Here is a 25,055-nt window from a genome sequence, read left to right on the forward strand (position 1 = left end):
AATAATAACTGAAGCTAAAATGTACACAGCACTTACTCCATGTGCCAGGTCTTGTTAAATGTACCTTTATGTATCATAGGTAACTTTCACACACAGCAACTCTAGGAGGTGGGTAATAGTAGTATTTCTGTTTTACAGATTAGCAAGTGAAAGTGAAGAGGTTAAGCAAGTGGCTCAAACATACATGGGTGGTACTTGGTAGAGCTGGAATGCAAGCACAGGGGGAGTCTAGAGTCAAGAATTCATGCTTATAATACTTTGTTGCATATCATCAGTTCAGTCCAGGGACACAGATCTTTGAATTTTTATTCAAACATAAGTGGACATTGAATTCGAAAATCATTTCTGACACTTCCTAGCAAGTTATATCTTACAGTTTATAGATTACTTTAAGATGTGAAAGATAAACGTGTCTCCGCTTTTGGATCTCTGAAATGTAATAAAGGCAGTTTTACCTATATTATCAGTTATTGTGAAGCTCAAGTAGGGTAATAAATGAGAAATTCTTTTGAAAAAAGTGAAAGCAATAGAAATAGCAATAGCATATTTTATGAATGTATATAATAAAATTGTTACTTTCTAATAAGTTTTAGAAAGGATGTTATTTATTATAGGAAGCCAATTTAAAAAGAAACCTGTTTTCCTTTTTTGTATGGCTTAATCTTTTGTAAAAGTTTGAATTTATTTTTAGAGAGTGTCTCAAACTGATGGTCATTATTAGAATGCTGCATAAAAGAGAATGCTACTTTTTACTTACTCAGTTTTTATACTCCCTGTAAGTAACATTTAAGCTCAGGTTAAGGGAAGTATCACTATTCTACTTAATATTCTCATTACCCTACTTTTTGTGAATGAATACTCTGTCTCTAAAAATGAAAGGGCAGACAACAAAAAAACTATTTTTTTTTCTGTTGGATATGTTGTCTCATTTTAAAAAGGCAGCATTTTTATAGGCCCTATTAATTCTGGGCCATGAACACTAACACGTCACATCTGCTGATAAATTGTTAGCTGACCCTTGCTTTTTCCTTTTGGCAAATGATGCCTTTTAGGTAGACATATTAATTAGCAGTTAAATGATAATATCCTCCTGTAGTGATTGGGAAGAGCAGGAGAGAGGAGTATCTCTCTCTCCTTTGGACTGTGAGTCATTTGTGCCATTGGAGAAATAACAGTGATTATGAAAATACATCCACTGTAAACATGTCTTGTTATTCAGATGGCTGCTGTGGACAGCTTACCTTGAGAATGGTAGAGGAAATGATTTTGAATTTTCAGTTTGGTTGGATACATTTTTTCTTTAAACAAGTTGTTCATGGTTATATACAATTTTTTTAAGTGTTCAATCCTGATAAAAATCCAAGTAGGATGCCACCACTGTATATGTTTTAATAGAGAATTATGAGAATACTGTTTTATGAAAAACATTTTTAAAATTGATGTAAGTTAAAGTTTCATGGAGCATAAAAGTTTTTTGAAGTTTGTTCATCCCTTCATTTTGATCATCCTCTGCAAAATGAGGCTTCTGTATTTACTTTCAGGATTAGAAGAAGGAAAGGAAAGCTTAGAGGTAGAGAGAATTTAGGGAATGTTTATTACGTAAGGGGACTTATAAAATCCTTTTCAGTAGAATTTTAGTAAAATGAGAAAAATGGAGGCTGTAGGATGTTTTCTTGATATCACTGAATTTAAATTCTTCAATACCAGCAGTATTAAAGTATTTTGATGATTTATGCTTATAAAACTTGGAAGAATTTAAATATATAAAATATGATCTTCAGAAAAGATAATTTAAATTGAGATAATTAAAATTGAACTTAAATTACAAACAGAATTTAGCAGATTAAAAACATTTTCAGTATTAATATTAATTACTCAACATAAGTGGTATGGTATATACAAAATATTTAAATTAGTCTTATAGGATTTGTAAAAATGAAGCATATTCAAAATAGAATTAGGTGGCTATTAGAGTTGTCATTTTTAGTAAATAGTGAAATAAAATGATTTTGCAGGGTAATGGTTTACTAACATAAGTATTTAACTTAGCAAAAATGCACTTTCCTGCAGTCAGGAGAGATTGCAAGTTAGAATATCAACCATATACTTTTCTGTTTAAAAAGTAAATAGCGAGCAGGATTTTAAAATTTGTTGCTGTTAAACAGAACAGTGAAGACATAGCAGTAAGATGAAAAAATGACAGTCTATTTTTTAAACAGAAAAGGGCTAGGATTCTTCATTATTAGATATACAGTATCAGCATAATCGATCTAGCAGCATTATATTTGAGCTGAAAATACACTTAAATTTGAGGTCATACACTAGCCTGTGTGAACGAAAAATCTTTCATATAGTTCTAAGATGAAATTACCCTTGAATGAATAGCATCTTCATTTATCTTCAAACCTCTTCTGTGCTCTTAGTATATCTACTCTTTCAACATTCCACAACAAGAATTACATTACACCATTATACCAGGGTACTTCCTCAGTGTGAAATAGATTGGTTTGGAAAATGAACCTGGCTTTGCTATAAATTACATTCTCAGGTACAAAGGAATTTGTTATTTTGTTTAAAATAGTCACAAATATAATTAAGGTCTTAATTTATGTTAAACTACAAATATGCCTATTACTTTAACTGGATTAGGAACTTAATCTGTCACTTCAGGAATGATACCTAACACTTTTCATTTGTAACCTTAGATACATTATTTCAATTACAGGGTCTGCAGCTGTTTGATATAAAAAATGAATCATTTTGTAGGTAGATTTGTGCATGGTTTTTAATTTTAAAACATGCTTCTTCAGTAAGGTGGAAAGTAATTCTTTGGTTGTCGTCACAGATTTTTCTTTTGTGTCCTGGTAGAATAAGATATGAATTAAAATTCAAAACCATTTTCATTTTGTGCCCTGAAATTGCATGCTTTAGAATAGTCCTTAGTGAATTCTTGTGTGAAATATTTCAAATTTAATTATGAAATGAATAGGAGCTTTGTCCTAAAGAAGAAAATCCAAAGTCTGCTTTCTAAGGATAGCTTTACATGGTTAGACTGAAAATTGCTTGTTTCCCTATCTAGAATTTGGATAACTTTGTTAATGGGATCTACATACATTTAGAAGCTAAGCTATGTTTATAATCCCTTAAATTCCATAATATTAATCTGTGTAAGGCACCTGATCTTTTAAACATTCAAGAACAATTCTTTAAAATTTTGTAGTATTTTTATATTTTTATTGGCAAGCAATGTTGATTTTATTGCTTAAATACAAAGAGTATTCTTTTGTATTTAATTTGTAAGACAAGTAAATGTTCATTTTGTTTTTGGAATAAAGAAGAGGAAAGAAGGTAGTTGGTGCTGTTTATTGGTAAATGATCCAATGTTGAGTTACTATTAGTTTATCACAATGAATACATATACACAGGCTAGTGTATGGCCTCAAATTTACATTCTGTTCTTCTACTTTTACATATTAGTTTTACATATTAGTACCTCAGTTAATCTGCCTAATTAATTGTATTCATTTTAGAAATGAGAATTTCTATTTTTTACATATCCCTGCCGTCTGCTATTTAGCTTGTCCTAAGAATTTAAAATTTGTTGGATTTTGTTGTTGTTGTTTTTCTCAGTTGGGAGTATTTATCTGTAAATAATAAAACGCTCATTATAGGAGCTCAAAAAAAAGTAGTTTCCTTTCTTTACTCCCAAACTGTTCGTTATTGAGTGCCAAATATGTGACTGGTATTGCTTTAGGTTCTTGGGTTATAGGAATTATTCTCTGTGCCTTTGACTATTTTATAGCTCCTTATACTTAATATTGACCTTACAACTTACTTTTATTTATATTTAATTCTAACAGGGAGAGCTTGTATCTTTTCCTATTCTGGTTATCTTTTTTTTGTTGCTTTCTTTGTGAATTGATTTTTTTTCTACAGCTGTCAGATGTTGATGTATCTAAAGTTGAGTCAGATATTCAAAAGTAGTTTTCAGGTGAGAGTTGTGTTAAGGGAGATTTATTCTCTGATGTGATCTGTCTCATATGTTCTCTTTTCATTGTTCATTTCATGTTTTTGATACCAGATTTGCTCTATTTAAAGCTATTTATGCTCATTGAATTGTGGTTTCTGATAATTTTTTAAGTTAAATTCCTGTTACTGTTTTTCTAAAATGTTATCTGCTTATGGATATATTTGTCATTTTATTGATTTTTAAAAATAACTCTGAATTTAACAGGAGTTACATTTAACTTTTTAATGCAGTGAGCTTTGGTTCCATAAAATAACAAAATATTAATCTTTGTTGTAGCTTACTAGTTTTCTACAAATTTAGGTATGTTTTCATTTATTATTGTGAATACCTATGGCTTAGTCATTGAGCAAATGTTACATGAGAGCCTATGGTATGCTGAGAATAAAGTAGTGAACAAGATAGACATGGTCAGTGTGTGCTCACAGAGCTTACATTCTGGAGGCCTTTTATCAGTTCATTTATCAGCTTCATCAGTATGTGTGACTTTGAAAAATTATTCATAAAATAAAAGTTTATGTTAATATCAAAACATCTTTATTCACTTATTTTTGCCTTGTTTAAAAGGTTTTATATAAGGTACATACTGCAGTCATAGAAATCATTATTTACTCTTTACCTTATTATTCTTTAAAAAAGTACTTTTGGTTCTGTTCGCTTATTTATCCTTTTAACATCTATTTAGGGATTTTTTTATTTTATGCACAATTTTACTATTTTGATTATAAAGGAAATTATTTATCTTTTTCTCTTAAGGAGGTATTAAAGGGTAATAAGTGAAGTCAATTTTCTTTTGAAATCACGAAGGTTAAGCAGTCTTTCTTCCTTTACAAATGGATAAATGAATATTGTTACTAATATTATTACTGTTAATCTTAATAATACCTTATATTTATTGAACTACTATGTGCCAGGTAGTATATAAAATGTTTACATATTAGTACCTCAGTTAATCTGCCTAATTAATAGTATTCATTTTAAAAATGAGAAAGCTTATGAGGTAAAGGAACTTGAGATTCTCAAGACTGCTGCTCTGTTAAGCCCTATCGTTCCTTATTGACTCTTAAAATTGATACAGAGGATTTCTATTTTTCTTCCTTTTTTTTTTTAATTTTTTTAGTAGGCTCCATGCCCAGCATGGAGCCCAACGTGGGGCCCGATCTCATGACCGAGATCATGACCTGAGCCAAAATTGAGTCAGACACTTAACCGAGTGAGCCACCCAGGTGCCCCCTTCTGCTCACTTTTTAACCAGATTATTTGTTTGTTTGTTTGTTTGTTTTTGATGTTAACTTATGTTAGTTCTTTTTATGTTTTAGATATTGACTTTTCAGTTTTTAAACTTAGTGGGCTGTAGATGCAGGGGACAGAAGAGATCAAAGATAACTGTTTTTGGTTGTGTTTTTATTCAGCATAATAATAATAGCTCTACCCTTTTCTTAACACCTCAATACTACCATACTTGCAGGAAAATATTGACAAAGATTATACGGATTTATAGGTACTTTTGTCACCTCTTCCACAAAAGAAATGAGGATGGCCTTTAAGGTTGGGCTTCTCAACATTTGAGTAGAATTGCTTATATGGTTTCAAAGCATATAACTGTGCCTTAGTGACCAGGTCTTTGAAAAGAGAGCAGAGTTGTCTACTAAGTGATATTAGAGAAGTCCATCTTAAAGACTCCCAAGTCTCCCTCTTCCCACCAAAACCTGCTCATCCCACAGTTTTTTCTATTTTGGTAAATGGCAGTTCCATTATTCTAGTTGTTTATGTCAGAAACTTTGAGCCATCTTTGGAGTCCTCTCTTTTTTCCTATATTCACAGCCAGTTGTCAGCAAAACCTTTTGGCCCTAGCTTAAAAATACAGCCAGAATCTGACTTCTTGTTCCCTTCAGCACTCTTGTCTTAATCCAGGCCACCATTATTTCTTGCCTGGATTGTTGCAGAATCCTTCTGACTAGTGCTTCTGCTTCTGTTCTTCTACTCTCTACAGTCTAATCTTTGTATAGCTGCTTGTAATCCTTTAAAATATTAGATTCCAGCAATCAGCTCAGCACCTTCGTATGATTGTTCATCTCACTCAAAGTAAAGGTCAGAATCCTTAAAATTATCTGGAAGTCCTACATGATCTCCTGGTTATCTTTGATGTCATCTCTTAACACTCACTTCCTTAATCTGCTTTGTCAGATTGGTCTTGTTCCTCAGACACACCAGTTGGAGCATAAGACTGCATGAGCGCCTTTGAACTTGGACTGCTCTTCTCTTAGATATATACATGGCTTGCTCCCTAACTTTCTTCAGATTTATGCTCAAATGTTGCCTTACTGGTGAGCCCTTATCTGACCACTCTACATATAACAGCAGGACCTTCATACTGCTTTGTATTTCTAAGTAGCAGGGATCACCATACATATTTTCTAGTTTGCTTATCATCTGTCTCCATTGGAATGTGAACTCCATGAAGGCCTAGAATTTATCATCTGTCTCCATTGGAATGTGAACTCCATGAAGGCCTAGAATTTATGTTCACCGCTCTTCTCTCAGTGCCTAGAACAGTTGTGATACATAGTAGCTGCTTAGTAAATCTGTATCAAGTATGTGGATGAATGCATAAATGCTTTCCATTCATTCTTCTAGATAATCAGAATTGTGTCTTCCTGTCAAGTTAGTTCACAGGAAGCTATGCATTAGACCAAATAAATTAGCCTTTTGCAGGCCTTATTGAGTTGTGTTTTAATGTTTTGCTCCAGGGCTTTAGAAAAGAAATAACACAAAAAGCAATTCTGCATATGGTGTATGTTGTCTCATGTCATTCAGTAGCCCTTAGAGAAGATTCCAGATGAGAAATGTCTTTTGGAGTTTAGTGAGGAGTAGTTGAGGAGTGACCCCATTCTTTTTTGAAGACTACAAATACTCCATTGATGGATTCACTGCAGTTTGTTAAATCAGTCTCTTACTGATGGATATTAGGTACTGTTATTATTATTCTAAGTATAAATATTATAAGTATACTAAAGTAGGGTTTAGGCATGAATATCGTTACATATATCTTACAAAATTTTATGCAGATATGTTCATGTATTTCTAGCAATACAATTGTGGTGTCAAAAGATATGTACATTTAGGATTTTTGTAGCTGTTGCCAAACTAACCTTGTAAAAGATTGCATTGATTTATACTCCAACCACTGGTTGAGTATAAATTTTGTGTTTTAAATTTTGACTAAGCAGTCTTTTAAAAAATGTTTTTATTATCAGAAGTTTCTGTTGCTTCATTAAAAAAATTCACATAGGATTAGAACTAGAAGATTTACTGAGTTTTAGACTTCTTTAGTCTTCGTTTTGTGACTTGATGTATTTTCAGATTTTCATGTTTATGCATTCATTTATTGAGCTGATAATCATTATCTGGCACGTAACTGGGAATTACAATAGTAAATGCTAGTTTTAGAAGACAGAGGTATCTGAAAGGAGGAGCAAGAAGAATCAGAAGCTTGCCACCATATTACTGAAAGATTGCTATAATAGGATCCCTGCCTGTATTCCTGATATTCTGTTATCTACAACATTTGAAAGGGTTTTCCCAGCATTGAAGCTGCTAGTTTTATAATCTAATCAAAGCAGCAGCGTTGTTATTTACAGTAACAACTTTTGAATCTAGGATTTAAGGTATTTGTAAGGGTTGAATTGACTGGTAACAGATTGTTCTTGTTCTTTATACTTTGGGCTTTGCTTTCACGTATGTGCAAATAATGTATATTTTATTTTTCAAAATCATCCTTTATGAAAAAATCTGAGCCATGGTTCCCAGAAGATATGATTCAGAAGTAATTACTAAAGAAATAGAATTTAGAATCTCCATGAACATATTCTTTCTATATGATTTTCCCCCCTCAGATTAGTAATTGTTTTATTTAATTCATTTGGGTAGTTTTCTCTCCTAAACTCTGAACAATAATGCTCCCCCTCACAATGGTCAAAAACATCAGATTCTTTTTTTCTCAGAAATACTACCTTTGAAACTTCTGTTCCTTCTACTCTAATTGGAACAGTTCCTTTCTCTGCTGGCTTCAGAGCTGTTTTCTTATGACTGCTGTTCATCATCATCCAGGGAATTCTCTTTGCTTTTCTTTTATGTTGGATCCCTTATTCTCTGGATCCTGTATTCTTTTTTTTTTTTTTTTTGGTTCATTATTTTTATTTTGTGCAGCACATTCTTCATTAGCTTCCTGAGAAAAGGTACACGGGAAATAAAAATTTAAAGACCTTGCTTATATGATACTATTTTTATTCTTTCTCCACACTTGATTAATACCTTGACCACATGTAGAATTTTAGGTTGGCAAGATTTTTTTCTTAGCATTTTGAAGGCCTTGTAATACCATCGAGCTTTGGGAGTTGCTGTTGAGACATGAATGTCATCTATTTGCTCAGTCCTTTGTATGCTTCACTTTTCATTTTTCTGTTTTCCCCTTTCTTTTCTTTCCTTTCTTCCTTTCTCTCCTTTCTTCTCTCCCTTCTTTCCTCCCTTCTTTCCTTTCTTCTTTCCTATATGCTGTGATCAGATCCCTTAAACTCTTTTTATGTTTGTGTGTTCCCATATTAAAATAGGCATATTTGTTGTACCTACCTCTTGGGCAAAGCTCTTATGCAAGTACCTGGCACATGGTAGTAAGTGCTCAGTAAATATTAACTATTAAGTTTTTCTTTAAAGTTGTCTTTTCTCTGCTGTTTTTCTTTCCTGTCAGTTCCTTTTTTGTGGCTTATTTTGGCTCTAAATTTTATGTTGGAGGTTTTCCTCAAATATCTATTGGTCTGTGCTAACAGTTTATATTTAAGAGCGAGGCACTAAACAGCTGATGGGGAGGGCGCCTGGGTGGCTCAGTTGGTTAAGCGACTGCCTTCGTCTCAGGTCATGATCCTGGGGTCCTGGAATCAAGTCCCACATCGGGCTCCCCCTGCTCTGTGGGGAGCCTGCTTCTCCTTCTGCCTCTGCGTGCCACTCCCCCTGTTTGTGCTCACTCTCTCTCTCTCTCTCTCTCTGTCAAATAAATAAATAAAATCTTAAAAAAAAAGAAGCTGATGGGGAGATGAGGGAGATGACATGTAGGCCTCACTGTAGACTGCACAGTGAACTGCTATTTTTGTTGGTTACTATCCCACCCTCCCCCACCCCTACCCAAACTATCAGCATTTGTAGAGCTTTTCTACAGTTATCTCTCTTATCTTGGAGGGACTTAATTTGGTTGCCAGTGTAGGGGAGCTGAGAGGGAGAGGGGTGCTGTGGGTCTCTTCAGTCAATGTGTGCACTCTCCCTTAGCCTTTCTCTTTTCAGTGTGATACCCCTACCCCCACCCACCCAGTGCCCACTGCTATTCTTGAGACTTGAGTCAGGAGTCTCTCTGTTTCGGTTTCTTCCAGAAAATGAACCTCTGTCTCCTACCAGGTTGGGGGGCGGTCTAGTTGTGTGATGCTTATACAGACTTTCAGCCACTCTTATTTTTAGTTCTTTACCTCACCTCTGCCTTCTGTGGTACTTGGTGCCTCCAGTTTTGGAATCTCCTAGTTTCTGTGATGTGGATGCATTGATTTTTTTTTTCCTCTGCATATTCATAGGCTTCAGCTTCCTCTGCCCTGCTGAGTCTGTTCTTCATCTGACAGAAATGGGCAGACCTCTCTGGTTGGCTTTGGTCACCTCTCCCCTTTCTTTGTGTCATTCTGGGTTTATCAGTTTTCTATTTCTTCACTGTTATTTTAGTAGAGTTTTTTTTTTTTTAAAGATTTATTTATTTGAGAGAGAGAGAAAATGTGTGGGGGGAGGGGCAAAGGCAGAGGGAGAGAGAGAATCTCAAACAGACTCCCCAAGGAGTGCAGAGCCCTATGTAGGGCTGACCCCAAGACCATGACCTTGGCCGAAATTAATGAGCCACCCAGGTGTCCTTATTTTAGTAGAATTTTTGAAAGATTGCAGAGATAAACGTGTAACTTCAGTTCTTCATGTTTAACTGGTTATGCATTATCTGGTATTACTCTTTTTTTTTTTTTAAGGAAATAAAAAAATGTATCAACATCCCTTCAATGAGTTTTTTTGATGTTATGAATTTCATTAATTTATTCAATATGTTGAAACTACATCAAGCTTATTAAATTTCAGGGTTTAGAAGTCAGGTACTGGATACTGTGTTCTGTGTATATGTATGTGTTTTAAAAAATTCCTTACCATTCAGGGGCGCCTAGGTGGCTCAGTTGGTTAAATGACTGCCTTCGGCTCAGGTCATGATCTCAGGGTCCTGGGATCGAGCTCCGCATTGGGCTCCCTGCTCGGTGGGAAGCCTGCTTCTCCCTCTCCCACTCCCCCTGCTTGTGTTTCCTCTCTCGCTGTCTCTCTCTCTGTCAAATAAATAAATAAAATCTTAAAAAAAAAAAAAATTCCTTACCATTCAAAGAATGAATGTATTTATTGAGTCTAGTTTTAATTTATTCATTCTTAAGTTCTTAGTTTTCACATGTTCATAAATTTATGTGACCATTTTATCAGTTGGAGTTGCTTGGCAGAGTAAACTTATATTAGTTCTCTTTAAAATTCAAAGTATTATGGTGCTTAATGTGTCACTGTCATCAAAAGTTGATTGATCGCATGCAGAGTTTGTGGACACTCTAATATTGTGCAGATTATTTTTATAATATTTAGCCTGATCACTTTCAGATGATGTCAGCCTGTCTTGCTAAAGTGTCTTTTATGCACTGATTACCATTGCTGTAGATCCATGTTGTCTAATAGAACTTCCTGCAATGATATAAATGTTCAGTTATTTGTATTGTCCAATAAACACAGTAGCCATTAGCCACATGTGGCTCTAGAGCACTTGAAATATGTCTAGTGTGACTGGGAAACTGAATTTAAAATTTTATTCAATTTTAGTTTATTTAAATTTAAATAACCACAGGTGACTTGGTGGCTACCATATTGGGCAGCACAGTTCTAGATTCTGATAGTATGTGCTAAGTTTTTGGTGCAGATTATTTTATATTGTTAATCACTTGAATTAGTTTGGAATAAAGTATCCAGCTGAAGAATAGGAGTTAGCGGAGTTATCCTAAATTTGCTTATTATAATTAGAACTACATTTTTTCTTCATAAAAATATGAAGACTGCAGTTTCAGAATTGAAAATAAAATGTGTTTTAGGTTGGTGTATCATGCCGTTTTATTGGGGGGCTGATAAGAAATGGAAAGTGAAGGTTGAAATTATTATTTTGTAACCTCTCAGGAATTTTCTTCCATTCTACAAAAGAAAGGAGGAACTACTGTTTGAATCAAAGCCTAGTTTGGATTTAACATTTTTATATTCTCAAAGACAGTCATAGTAGTGTTCTGTTTTATATTTTTAACGTTTGAATGAAAATACTAGGTGCCATCAGACTTCTTTGTAAACTGCAGGTTAATACATAAAATTTCTTTTGAATCGGGGATAAAGAGTAATTGTAGTAAATGCTGCAAAATTAATCTTTGGCTAACTACAATTATGCCATCAGTTGAGGTCTGTGGTGAGTTGAGTGTTGCTAAATTGGTCAAAATGCAATCAGTTATATTTTAGTAAAAAAGTGAAAAATTCACAGGCCTGGAAACACGGCTTTGATTGTAGAACATTACCATTTTGCTTAATCCTTTTTGGTGAAATACAGCTTTTTGAAATAGTGGTTAGTACAGTTACCACTGTACATTTAGTTTAGCAAAATATACAATATTTACCATTTTTATAGTAGTATAATTGTTAACTAACAAGGGAATATATTCAGACATTTAAGAAGATAGTATTAAGTAGTTCTTTCAGATTCTTTTTGTTCTTCTCTGAAGGCCTCATCCCCTTTTATTCCTTCATTCTCAGAAGATGATTTCTTTCCCATTTCATAGAATGTGAACATTCTCTCATCTTCTTGTCCTTCTTGCTTATCAACTGCAGTCATTACTGGCTGCAACCACCCCTTGCGTTAGAGTGGGGAAAGTGTCCTGTTTCCTGGCAGAAGACCAGATACCTATACCTGTGCTCTTACATCCCTTTTTACCTTCTCATGGATCTTGTATGCCTGTTACTCTACCTGTTTTTTGTCCTTTCAGTGTGTTTCCGCTGTGTTTTTTTCTTTTCTATTTATGTTTTAACAATTTCAACCTTTCTTCATCATCGGGTACAGATACATATGTAATAGGAGGAAGACCCTTCTAATCCCTTCTTCCTTTTCTTATCCATTCTTCTTGAAAGAGCTGCTGATACTTCTTGTCTCTAATTCTTCCATTCCTAGCAATCTGTGTTTTTTGATCCTACTCTATACTTGTGGGTCAGTCAAGTAGTTCACTATCGTTGTTATAATTTGGGAGCACAGGCCTCTGAGAAACAAACTGAGGGTTCTAGAGGGGAGGGTGGTGGGGGCTATGGGTTAGTCTGGTGATGGGTATCATCAGGTATCACGTCACCCAAGGAGGGCACGTATTGAATGGAGCACTGGGTGTTATTCGCAAACAATGAATCATGGAACACTACATCAAAAACTAATGATGTAATGTATGGGGATTAATATAACATAATAAAATAAAATTAAAAAAATAATTTGGCAGCACAGGTTATAGTATTTAGAGGACAGTATACACTTAAACAGACACAAAAGAGTCAACTTTTGGTTGGCTGAGGTGGTGTTTAAAGCTAGAAACAGTAATTATTGATGAATTAGTTAAAATTCACTTTGGCTATGAGTTATAGAAAACCCAAAATAGCAGAGACTTAAAAAGATAGAAGTTTATTTCTTCTTCTTACAAGCACAGGTAATCCAGGTTCGGTGACTCCATGATTCTCAAGGAACTAGGCTTTACTCTTGTTGCTCTGCCATCTTCAACTCTCAGCTTCTGTTTCATGGTTCAATTTGACTGCTGTGGCTATAGTCATCCTTTTCCTATTCTAGTGAGCAGGAAGGAAAAAAAGCAGAGAGGCCATATCCCTTCCTTTTATTTTATTATTATTATTTTTAAAGATTTTACTTATTTTTTAACAGAGAGACACACAGCGAGAGAGGGAACACAAGCAGGGGGAGTGGGAGAGGGAGAAGCAGGCTCCCGTGGAACAGGGAGCCCGATGCGAGGCTTGATCCCAGGACCCTGGGACCATGACCGAAGGCAGACGCTTAATGACTGAGCCACCCAGGCGCCCATTATCCCTTCCTTTTAAAGAAACTTCCTAGCAGTGGCCCAGAACTTTAAGGCCCATTGGCTAGAATTTAGACATTGGTCACATCCAGTTGTAAGGGAGGCTGGGAAATAAGCTTATTTCCGATAGCCATGTGTGAAGATATAATTCATGGTTTTTAAAAGGGATTGCATAACATTCCATGATTTGGATTCACCATAAATGATTTACTTGTTCTGTATTGATAGACATTTAAGTTGCTTATGAGATTTTTGTTACTATAACAAAGTACAAATCAACAACTTACGTCTTGGGGATCCTGGGTGGCTCAGTCCTTGAGCGTCTGCCTTCGGCTCAGGTCATGGTCTCAGAGTCCTGGGATTGAGCCCCGCATCGGGCTCCCTGCTCGGCGGGAAGCCTGCTTCTCCCTCTCCCACTTCCCTTTCTCGCTGTGTCTCTCTCTGTCAAATAAATAAATAAAATCTTAAAAAAACCCCAAAAACTTATGTCTCCAAAAAGTGAATTAGTGAGCATAAAAGCTACACATTAGAATACTGAGTATTATAGGAGAGAACTTGGAAGTAGCAGAAATAACATTTTGAGAGTTTTTCTCTAAGTCGAGAAAGGTGAAGATCCCGTAAGGAGTAGTGGAATTAAGCAATACCTTATAAAATTTGGACTTTAGTCATCATTAAAGAAAATTAAACCAAAATATAGTATTGCTGGCTTACACAAACTAATGCAGTAAAATAAGTGTAGATAATTTACATTTTTTTTCTTAAGCGTGTATAAATGTCATATATTTACTGGTGTCTAAGTTACATTGATTTTTTTAGTACTGAAATGACGTTTGTTTTGTTTGGAATACAGATCTTTCACTTTAATTTGTTTCATTCTTTTCCAATAAAGTGTTACTATGTGAGCTGTTAAGTTTAGAAAATAAACAAATAAAAAGTTGTGTTCAAATATATATATACTTTCAGTAGGCTAACTATACTTCTCTTGATTTGCAGGCCTTTTTGCAAATGTGTAATCTGCCTATCAAAGTGGTTTGTAGGGCAAATGCAGAATATATGTCTCCATCTGGTAAGTTTTTAAAAATTCTCTGTTAATATTCTGCATTGATACAATTGTAGTGTTAGTCCAGTTTGTACCTACAATTTTAAAAGGCCTATTTTTGTTTGTTTGTATATTCATCCTTTGAAGAATTTCCCCATGGTTTTGTAAAGTAACAGTTGTAAACTTGATAGTCTTTGGGTGGACATGGCTATTCATTTCAACTCTGTGGTCATAGTTGGTTACTAGAAAGTTACAGAAATTGTTTTAGGTAGTAAATATTAAGAAAATACATAATCTCAGATATCCCCAGTCTTATTTACATAGGACTGTTTCCACTTCAGAAAACAAATTTTGGTATTAATGAATCCATTCGGTATTAAACACACTTCTCCAAACTATGTTCTATTATTCAGAGGGAAGAAGAGAGATTATGGAATAATTAAATTTACTTGTCAAAGATCTTAAGTTCATCTCTGAATGCTTTTGGTTTCTAATCTTTGTTTTATTTTTATTTCAACAGATTTTAAGATACTTATTAAGATTTTAGCCTTTCTGCTATTTTTTATGATCAGTATTGCCTTTTCTGTGTGTCATGTATTAGTAGATTAAGGTAAAGTTTTAAATAAATGTGGTTCAGATAATTTCTAATATAAAAATATAGTGCACAAAGCTGATAAATGTTAACTAGAATTGGTATGGATTATAATTATGGTTCTGCTGCTGCAGCAATAACACAGAATCATTCCTTTATGGGTAAATCCATTGAATATAAATGATTGGGATAAATGTGTTACATTGCTTTTTTAGGGAGACATTTATCTATCTCCTCCCTCTGAAGGTAACTTAGAAATGATTTGTGTAAACCATTTCCTTTTTTTCTTTTCATCTTAGGTTCTTAAAGGTGGTAATAATTGTCAAAAGCTGTGAAGACAGCCTCCATACACACTGAAAATTCTACATTAATACCTCTACACTTAAAGATTTATGAATATGGGACACCTGGGTGGCTTAGTCGGTTAGGCGGCTGCCTTCGGCCCGGGTCATGATCCCAGGGTCCTGGGATTGAGTCCCACGTCGGGCTCCTTGCTCAGCAGGGAGCCTGCTTCTCCCTCTCTCTCCCTCTGCTTGTGCTCTCTCTGTCAAATAAATAAGATCTTAAAAAAAAAAAGATTTATGAATATACATTTTAAGACATCTCCATAAAAGAATTTCTAGACTTGTAAACATAGACATATTTTAGATTGTTGAAGGCCATTAATTGACTCATTTTCTGTTAATTTTGAATGTAGGTTTTATAAACTTTCTGAATTCTGGTGAGATGAATTATATTGGATTCTGTCCATCTTTTTCCTTTATGTAGTCATATAAAAAGAGTGTAGCTATACATATAAAAAAGTTAATAATCTGATATTAAAGTTGATATCTTTGGCGAATGAGGAGAAGCCATAGAATTCATCCACCTGTTTCCTAAAAGGACTATACTGAGTACCACCCAGGTAGATATCTTTTTATAGACTCTATGAAAGACAAATAACTATTATAGAGGCTGCAGGACACACACACACACACACACACACAGAGTCATAGGAGGAGTCTCCTGTAGGCAGATGAAAATGGCACTTTCTGTTAAGGCATTTATTTAAAATTTCATCATAAGTAGTAGTATTCTCTTTTATCATATGATTTGGGGTGATTAGGGGAATGTTTTATTTTTTTGCTTGATCTTGTTGTGGTAGGTTTTTAAAGCAGAGAACATCGTGCAGTATTCAGAAATCAAGTCACTTTTGGCTAAGAGTTAGGAAATTTTTACTCTAATCCTTCTGTGACCTTGTCACATATTGACAGTTTCTTTGGGAAATTTCACTTCTCTTTTTTGAGCTTCAGTGACTTCATCTGTAATATGTGGTGGTTGGACTAGATGGTATTTGAGGCTCTTTTTATTTCTAATATTTTCTGAATCTACAAACTTGCTTGCTTTCTTCTTGCTTCCTTTGTTTAAGCTCTGAGAATGATTATTCTGCCTAAAATAAGAAGTAGGGCCCTCAGTTTGTTTTTCTTCTTTTAAAATGACCTTTGATTGGTGCCAGAGAATAAATGTCTCACCGTGCTTTTGCTTGATACCTGCAATAATAAGAATATAACATTGGCTTCACTTTAAGTCAGGCGAGTGACAAAAAACTTTATTCACTTCTAATTTGTTGCCTTGATTTTTATATATTTCTTTGTATTTAGGGATAGACTACCCACACTGCTTTCCTGCTTCAGAATCTACAATACTGAAAGTATTTTTACAAAAAGAAAACACAAACTCCTTCTTCCAAGAATGCCAAACTGGATATTGAAAATGAGAGATACACTTCCCTTTCAAAATGTTACAACCTAAAAATAGCCTTCAGTCTAGGCATTTATCCACACATAGTTTTCATTCTCAGATCATTTTATCTCAGAGGACCTGTACTATTTCTAGCATTAGAGTACTTACAAAGATTTTATCTCAAGTTAAAAAACAGTATGACCTAATACCCAGATAAATTCTTTTCTTTTTTGCAAGATTTATAAAGCAGTAGAAGAAGGCAATGTGGAATTCAGTGTTTTTATATTGGTTATATGGAAATGTCTTCTAAATATATCTATTGAGTTGTTGTTTCCCTGAAGGCCTGCCTGCCTTTTGTGATACGTGTTATCCTATGGATGTAGATGAAGCTTTTGTTGGTGCTGTGCACCTCATCCATTACCCTTGGGCTGAGTGAGACAGAGAGGAGTGAATCTGTTGAAAAGGACCATGAAGAAGCCTGCTGTTAGTGTGAACTCTATTTGAACTAGGTCTGATAGCAAGTTTCATCCTCTAGCTTTTGGGGTGAACTTTGTTGCTATTTAGAGACTATTTTGTTATCATCTCTGATAATTTCATCAAGTATTGGTATTTATAAAAATGAAATACTACTTTTTTTAATGTGACACTTATTTAGAGAAGCCAGTTTTTATAAGCCTACTTCTTATTTTTTCCCCCCAAATGTGTCTGGGAACATATTTTGTATTATAATTCATAAACTAGCTTATCTTCAGAGATTGCTAATTCTCTTAATTCCTGATTTTTTTGAGTCAAAGACATTATGGTACCATTATGTGCTTAAAATTTTGAACTTAATGGGTATCTGAGATTTAAAAATAGATATAAAAAGAAGTCATCTTTTTTTTTTAAAAGATTTTATTTATTTATTTGACAGAGAGAGACACAGCGAGAGAGGGAACACAAGCAGGGGGAGTGGGAGAGGCAGAAGCAGGCTTCCCGCAGAGCAGGGAGCCCAGTGCGGGGTCGATCCCAGGACCCTGGGATCATGACCTGAGCCGAAGGCAAACGCTTAACGACTGAGCCACCCAGGCACCCCAAAAGAAGTCATTTTCTTAAATGTAGTTTAAAATATAGATTGATTCATTATACTCTGAATAGGAGGTCCCATTACATTTCTTTCAAATCTATCAGTGGCTGTGAACCAGTGTTCGGCCTTGGTTTGTGTAATTTCAATAATTAGTATTTACTGCTATATTATATAGCGATTTGTTAGGGTTAGTTCTGAAAAAGGAATATTGTGATCAGTTATTATATACAAGTGAGAACTCTAGAAATGAATCTCCTTTTTTTTTTTTTTAAGATTTATTTATTTATTTATTTGACACAGAGCAAGAGATAGAGAGAGCAGGAACACAAGCAGGGGGAGTGGGAGAGGGAGAAGCAGGCTTCCAGCCGAGCAGGGAGCCCAGTGTGGGGCTCAATCCCAGGACCCTGGGATCATGACCTGAGCCAAAGGCAGATGCTTAAGGACTGAGCCACCCAGGCACCCCGAATCTCCTTTTTCTTTTAAAATTAGTAATTGTTGTTTAAAACTTTATAGAATTTAATATACACATTTAATTATAATTTTCCAAAAGTTATAGGGATACAAAATCAGTATATTAATAAAACACATTCTATTTTTGTATTAATTTACTGAAAGTGTTTTCATACATTTTTTTTTCCCTCAACAGGTAAAGTACCTTTTATTCATGTAGGAAATCAAGTAGTATCAGAACTTGGTCCAATAGTCCAATTCGTTAAAGCCAAGGTAATAAAAAAAAGATATTAAATATATTTGATCACAGTCTTAAGTCATTCATCATTCTTTAGTGTGTCTTAACATTTATATTGATTTTAACCTAGTTTTATAAAATGCCAATATAAACTAGTAGAGAAATATTTCTAAAGTGTAATTTTTCCCCCATAATGTAAATCAATGGCAGAAGATGTAATTTGATCTTCACAAAATGGTACATAATTTTCTAACTTACACTTATGAGAGTTTTGGTCATAAATAAAAACTTAGGTTGTTATAAAATGTCAGGTTAACCTTTGAGAAGGGAGATATAGGATATATTTAGAAGTTGAACGTATTAATATATACATTTGAATTCAGTTTAGGTTTTAATAGTTACAAAGGACAACCTCCATTAACATTTTGGGGAACATCCTTCCAGACTTTTCCCTATACATACACAGAAAAATATAGATCATACTATTATGTGGTATTTTGCAACGTGCCTTTTAAAATCATCAATATGTTTGGAGATTCTTCCATGTTAATGACTGTAGAAATATATCATCCTTTTAAGTTGTTGTATAGTATTTTATTGTATGGATGTATTATAATTTATTTATGTAAGCCTTTATTGATGGACACATAAATTGTTGTCAGTTTTTGGCTCTTATTGAGTGTTAAGATAAATATTCTTCTACAGATACCTTTGTACACTTGTCAGATTATCTCCTCAGGATAAATTCCTAAGAGTGATCCTGCAATATTAAAGGGTATGCATTTTTAAAGTCTCACCACAGATGGCTGGATTAAACTAAAGGGTTATATACCATTTTATGCATCTACTCATTATTATAGTATATGAGAATTTTAAAATTAGTGTCTATTTCCCTCTACATTTACTAACATTTTTTTTTTCACCTTTGACCACTTTATAAGCAACACGTGTCAATCTTTTGGCATTTATTTTATTACTAATAAGGTTAGTCTCTTAAAAAAAAAAAACAAGGTTTACTGACCATTCTGTTTTCTTCTTTTGTGAAATAATTGATAATGTAATTTTGTCCATTGAAAGATGCATTTTTATAATGGCACATAAATACTACTTATTAATATTTTGTAGTGATAGATTATTAACTATTTTTTCATATATAATTTTATTTTAGGAGATATTTTAGAAATTTATTAGACATTTATAGTAAAAACATTGATGTAGTAAAAACATTCATATTCACTTGGTAGTAAGATAACTGAAAGTTTTTGTCTATTTAATATGATGCTCTTTTAAATTTTTTTAAATTCCCTTTAGGGCCATTCTCTTAGTGATGGGCTGGATGAAGTCCAAAAAGCAGAAATGAAAGCCTACATGGAATTAGTCAACAATATGCTGTTGACTGCAGAGGTATAATAGAAGATAATAGGCCTTGAAAAGAAACTTTCCTCTCATAAAAGATCATCTTTCTTATGGGCTATTTTAAAGTTATTGAGAAATAGGAATATAGTCAAGCAATTCTAGGGCTAGGATGGTTACTGAAATTATTTGGTTATTATGTTTGAACAAGTTGTCTGACATTTTCAGATCCAGTTTTCCTATTGTAAAAAGGAGTGATTCTTGCCCACTCATTATTTGACTTTGGCCTTGGGAGGTTTACTTAAATAATATCTGTAAAATACTTTAATGGTATTTAGAGATGTACTACTGTATGAATAAGAAATACTTTTATTAAGTATTACCATTAATTAAATTTAATAATTCTGTATAGCAACATTAGCCAGAGGAGGGAAAACTCATATATGTGACTTTTATAAAGTTGGCTTATAAAAAAATCACCATGGCAAGAAATGTTTCTTTATCCATTTTCTCTTTGGTATTCTAAAGTTTTAGTGACTGTTCTTTTGTTCCTAGTTGTATCTTCAGTGGTGTGATGAAGCTACAGTAGGGGAGGTGAGTGGTTCTGCAGCATTTATCTTAATTAAAATTTAATGAGAAAACACTTTTGCTCAGGATCGTAAGTCCCTGCTCATAAATGAAACATTGTGGTTTATACCATTAGTGATACAGTTTTTCACTTACTTTAATTTTGCTTGCACATACATTTTAGGGAAGCTATATGTCATTGTTTGATATAACTGGTTGCAAAGTACATAAAAGTTTATATATTTTTAAAGGAAATGGTTTGAAATTTTAATTTTTTAGATTGCAAGCTATGTATTTCTTTCAGATTGCTGTATTTGTGTTCTGAAAATATATTTTCCTAAGTATTCTGTTTGTAAAAACAGGCTTTGTTTTTAGAAAGAATCATGTTTGTCACAAAATCTTTTTGCTCTAGATCACTCATGCCAGATATGGATCTCCTTATCCTTGGCCTTTGAATCATATTTTGGCCTATCAGAAACAGTGGGAAGTCAAACGTAAGATGAAAGCTATTGGATGGGGTAACAAGACTCTGGACCAGGTGAATTCAGATAATTCAGATCGAAGTGAGGGTTTCCTCAACTTTAAGAAACTCATTTTTTGTGTTGATAATCTTTAAAAATCTCAGCATAATAAAAAAATTAAGAAAACATTTGCTCTTTTTTTTTCTGACATGAAGTGGTTTTTATTTGTTTTATAAAAATCACACATGCTTATTGTAAAACAAACTATATAATACAAAAAAGTTCAAAAAGGAAATAGAAATTGCTTGAAGTCCTACCACCTAGAAATTGCCACTGCTAATTGTTTGGAGAACATTCTTCTAGATGTCTCTGAATAACATTTTCCTTAAATGGGGATCATATTATACCTGGCACTCTGTAATCTAATTTCCATTCACCAATACATTGTGGGCATCTTTTATGTCAATAGATACAGATCTGCAGCATCAGGGCTTAAAAACCGTGTTAAATACAGCTCTTAATATATCTATTTTTCTTTGGTCTTAAATTTACCGAAATCGCAAAATTTAAAAAATATATAGCTTTTCAAGGTCATGAGATTGAACTAATTCAGTCATTAAACTAATAATGTCTCTTTTCCAAGGCTACTCATAGTCCTAGCCAGCCAATTTACTGATGTGTGACACACTGGGGGATTGGGTAAATGAATAGGGATTGAGTATATAAAATCCATCTCCACTAGTGGGAAAACAACTCAAATGCTTTTTTACTCATGGTGGGTCAGCAGTGTCATCTTTATGAAGCAGATTTTTTTTATATATGTAAAGTCATTTGAATCTATGGATTCAGGAAAACATTTTTGTAGGGGGTGAAGTTTTGAGATAGAAACTTTCTTAATAGTAATCCTTGTAAGTAACTTAAATGTACTTGTGTTTAAAGGAACTTTGCTCTCAAATTTTCTTCCTATTTCTTATATAGAAAGTATTACTTATGTTCTATACATGTTCTGTAGTCTGATTTAAATATATTTAAAAGGTTACCTAAATTTACATTTTTTGTTATAAACTGTGATACAAATTAAGTTTTGACACATTTAATTGTTTTGCTAATTTAAATATTTTCCTTTGGGTCTGTTGCCTATGTTAGGTCTTAGAAGATGTAGACCAGTGCTGTCAAGCACTTTCTCAAAGACTGGGAACACAACCGTATTTCTTCAATAAGCAGTAAGAAACTTTATCTTTTTTTTAGTTTCTTTTCTGTATTGTTAGGTTACAGATTTATTTTACCATGGAGGAACTGTTTTATCCAGAAATATTTATGAAAAGATTTTGTTTTCTTTTTCATTTTTGCCATCATTAAATATTTACTTAGCACTTCTTGGTTATCAGGCACAGCTCTAGGCTCTGGGATACTAAAATTTCTAAAATGCAGTCCTTGCCATTAAAAATTTGTCTTAAGGGCAGACATGGAAACCAGTCATTAGTTTATGATATGATAGAGGTACTACTAGAGGTAGTTGGAGGTGCTGTGTATGGAACTACATTATCTTAAAATCTACATTTGCAAAATCCTGTTAAAACATGAAGTATAACCATACTTGTTTATACAGGGTGATACCCTGGGGACCAGAAAAGTGAATAAAACTAAACAATAAAAAATTTTGTTGGATGGACAAGCACCATTATGAACTTATCTTTTAAAAGTTAATGAAAGTATTTGTAAAGCACAGAAATTAGTATGAAAGATATAGGTTAAATATATATGCACATATATCTAAATTGAATAATTCATGTTTCATTAAGGCAGAATTATTTTGTAATCTGGAAAAGAATATCTAATATAGGCAAAGAATGGATTTCCTTTTTTTTTTTTTTAAGTTACAGTTTTAATGTATTAGAATCATCCTGTGATCCAGTTTAAGATGGGCTTAAATTAACATTTTAATCTTAATGTTTTACTTAGAAATTCTAGCCTTTTCTTGGCTCTGTAATAAAAATGTTTCCTTTTTAGAGTGATAATTTTTTAAAAGGTTTATTTGCTATTAATTATTATATCTTTATAGGCATTCATCTTCTATAGCCATATCCTATATCTTTTGGTAGAGATACTAATATTAGCAAAAATGACAATGATGATAGCTTGGAAATATTTGTTATATTAATGTATGCTACATATAACTGAAATTTGGGGTCTTTTGATCTCTGAAGCACAAAGGTCGTAGAATTCAAACCATGAAATCCTGGTAGGTAAAGCTTCACCAGCTATGTTCCTATTTCTAGTGATGTTTGTGATGCAGAGTCTATTTGTTTAGTCTCTAACACAAAAGAAATATGGCTACATATTAGTACCAGGTAGTTCCTTTTCTTGCTGATATAGGAATTCTTAGGGCTGAAAAGCCCAGAAGAGGTGTGTTTTACTGTTTGAAGTGCATCATTATGTTTTAGGAGTTAGTTTTGTTATGCATGCTCTCTTCATGGGAGGCCAGGAGAATATATCTGACTTATTCTTCTCATTTAAACCCAGTGTCAAAGACTTCATTCATAACCAGGTATCATTCAGCATGTGATTTAGTGGAAATATCAAAGTATATTTTTTCTTATAAGGGTACAATTATATTTAAGCTCATAATGAAAAACTCAAAATTTAGAACAAGCACAAAACCAAAGATTTGCTATGGAGGAACCGTTTAATTGATATTAAGATGTAGGTTTCTGGGGCGCCTGGGTGGCTCAGTCGTTAAGCGTCTGCCTTCGGCTCAGGTCATGATCCCAGGGTCCTGGGATCAAGCCCCGCGTCGGGCTCCCTGCTTGGCGGGAAGCCTGCTTCTCCCTCTCCCACTCCCCCTGCTTGTGTTCCCTCTCTCGCTGTGTCTCTCTCTGTCAAATAAATAAATAAAATCTTTAAAAAAAAAAAAAGATGTAGGTTTCTGAAATAATTTTACCTTGTATGAGACTTACATAAACATTTTTCCCTAATGATTGAAAAATATATTTCATTTTTTTTAGATTTCATTTTTAATTTTAGTTTTACCCCATTGTCTAATTAGTAGTAAACTGTAATTACGAAAAAGTCATTTGTATTTTCACTTTGATGTGACAGCATTTTTCTCATTTTTTTTTATCTGTCAGGAATCATTACTTTGTGAGATACTGTGCTTTAGTGAATAGAGCACTGGCTTAAGTCTAGATAATGTAGTTATCTGATTCCAGGTCAGTGGGCCTGAATTCTGTTCTTGGCTCTAATATATATCAGACTTTGGCAGGTTACTTTATTTCCCTGTGTATCTTCCCTTTACCCCCTAAAATTAGAATAAATTTTTCTCCTAGCTAACCTCCTGGGGATGTTGAGAAGACTCATGAAAGAAACTCAGTAGTTTTATTTGATGAGAGAAGGGGAATGGGTAGATGAGGGAGATCCTGCAGCAAGAATAGGAATTGGGAAAAGAGGACAAAGAAGATAAATGGTGGAAAGAAAAATTTAGGAAAGTGAAATTGAAAGAAATTAGAAATAACACAAGATAGATACTAACACTGGTGGCCTTTTTTATCTTTTATAATGTACAGTGTTACTTGGTAGCTTTTAAATATTTAAGTCATATTTCTGAAATGCAACAAAAACAAAATCAGTATTTCCTGTTGTATACAAGCTATCTTATTGATGTGGTATCTGTTAAGACACCTATCCAAAGGCTACTGGGTCATTTGTTCTTTTTCATGTGGTGGGCATGGACTCAGAATGAAAAAGTAAAACTTTTCTTAAAGTGTTATTTTTATGTTACCTTTTTTCCCCTACGTGTAGTCAGGATAGAATGAGTTATACAATTGTAAAGCATTTATGAGCTCCTTGCAGGTCTGTATGTTTTCTAAACAAAACCTGCTTATCAGCAGAGGGTCAGTAAGTGTTGGTTAAAAGTAGCTTAAATTGGGAAGTTGGAGGAGGAGTTATATTTGAAAAAGAAAGAGTTCTGCATTAACTATTAAATGGTAAAACTTGAAAATATACCCTCATATACTGATGGGAAAGGGCATTGAAGAAATGCTGCAAAAATTATACATGGGAGGGGTGCCTGGGTGGCTCAGTTGGTTAAGCGACTGCCTTCGGCTCAGGTCATGATCCTGGAGTCCCGGGATCGAGTCCTGCATCGGGCTCCCTGCTCAGCGGGGAGTCTGCTTCTCCCTCTCCCGCTCCCCCCTCTTGTGCTCTTTCTGTCTCTCACTCTCTCTCCCAAATAAATAAATAAAATCTTTAAAAAAAAAAATTATACATGGGAATCTTAAGATGAAAAATTTCAGGGAAGAATTGGATTTTACTGAGGTTTATTCAGTAAAGAAATTACCAGTGGAGAA

At 33.8% G+C, this 25,055-nt stretch overlaps 1 protein-coding gene across 2 annotated transcripts in view; it reads left to right on the forward strand.

Annotated features, from left to right (window-relative positions):
* Positions 1-25,055, forward strand: part of MTX2 (metaxin 2) — a 62,145-nt gene that overhangs the window by 31,014 nt on the left and 6,076 nt on the right. The window contains exons 4-9 of one of the 2 annotated variants that reach the window (XM_045868467.3): positions 14,215-14,287; positions 18,287-18,363; positions 19,640-19,732; positions 20,237-20,275; positions 20,661-20,811; positions 21,856-21,932. In XM_045868467.3, coding sequence (XP_045724423.1) covers positions 14,215-14,287; positions 18,287-18,363; positions 19,640-19,732; positions 20,237-20,275; positions 20,661-20,811; positions 21,856-21,929 — 507 coding nt within the window. In that variant the 3' untranslated portion in view covers positions 21,930-21,932. The remainder of the gene's footprint in view (positions 1-14,214; positions 14,288-18,286; positions 18,364-19,639; positions 19,733-20,236; positions 20,276-20,660; positions 20,812-21,855; positions 21,933-25,055) is intronic. The other variant, XM_045868468.3, reaches the window with a different exon arrangement.

The sequence above is a fragment of the Mirounga angustirostris genome, unplaced genomic scaffold (genome assembly GCF_029215605.1).
Source record: "Mirounga angustirostris isolate CCGP_5_RB_7025 unplaced genomic scaffold, mMirAng1.0.hap1 SCAF_3, whole genome shotgun sequence".
Lineage (NCBI taxonomy): Eukaryota > Metazoa > Chordata > Mammalia > Carnivora > Phocidae > Mirounga > Mirounga angustirostris.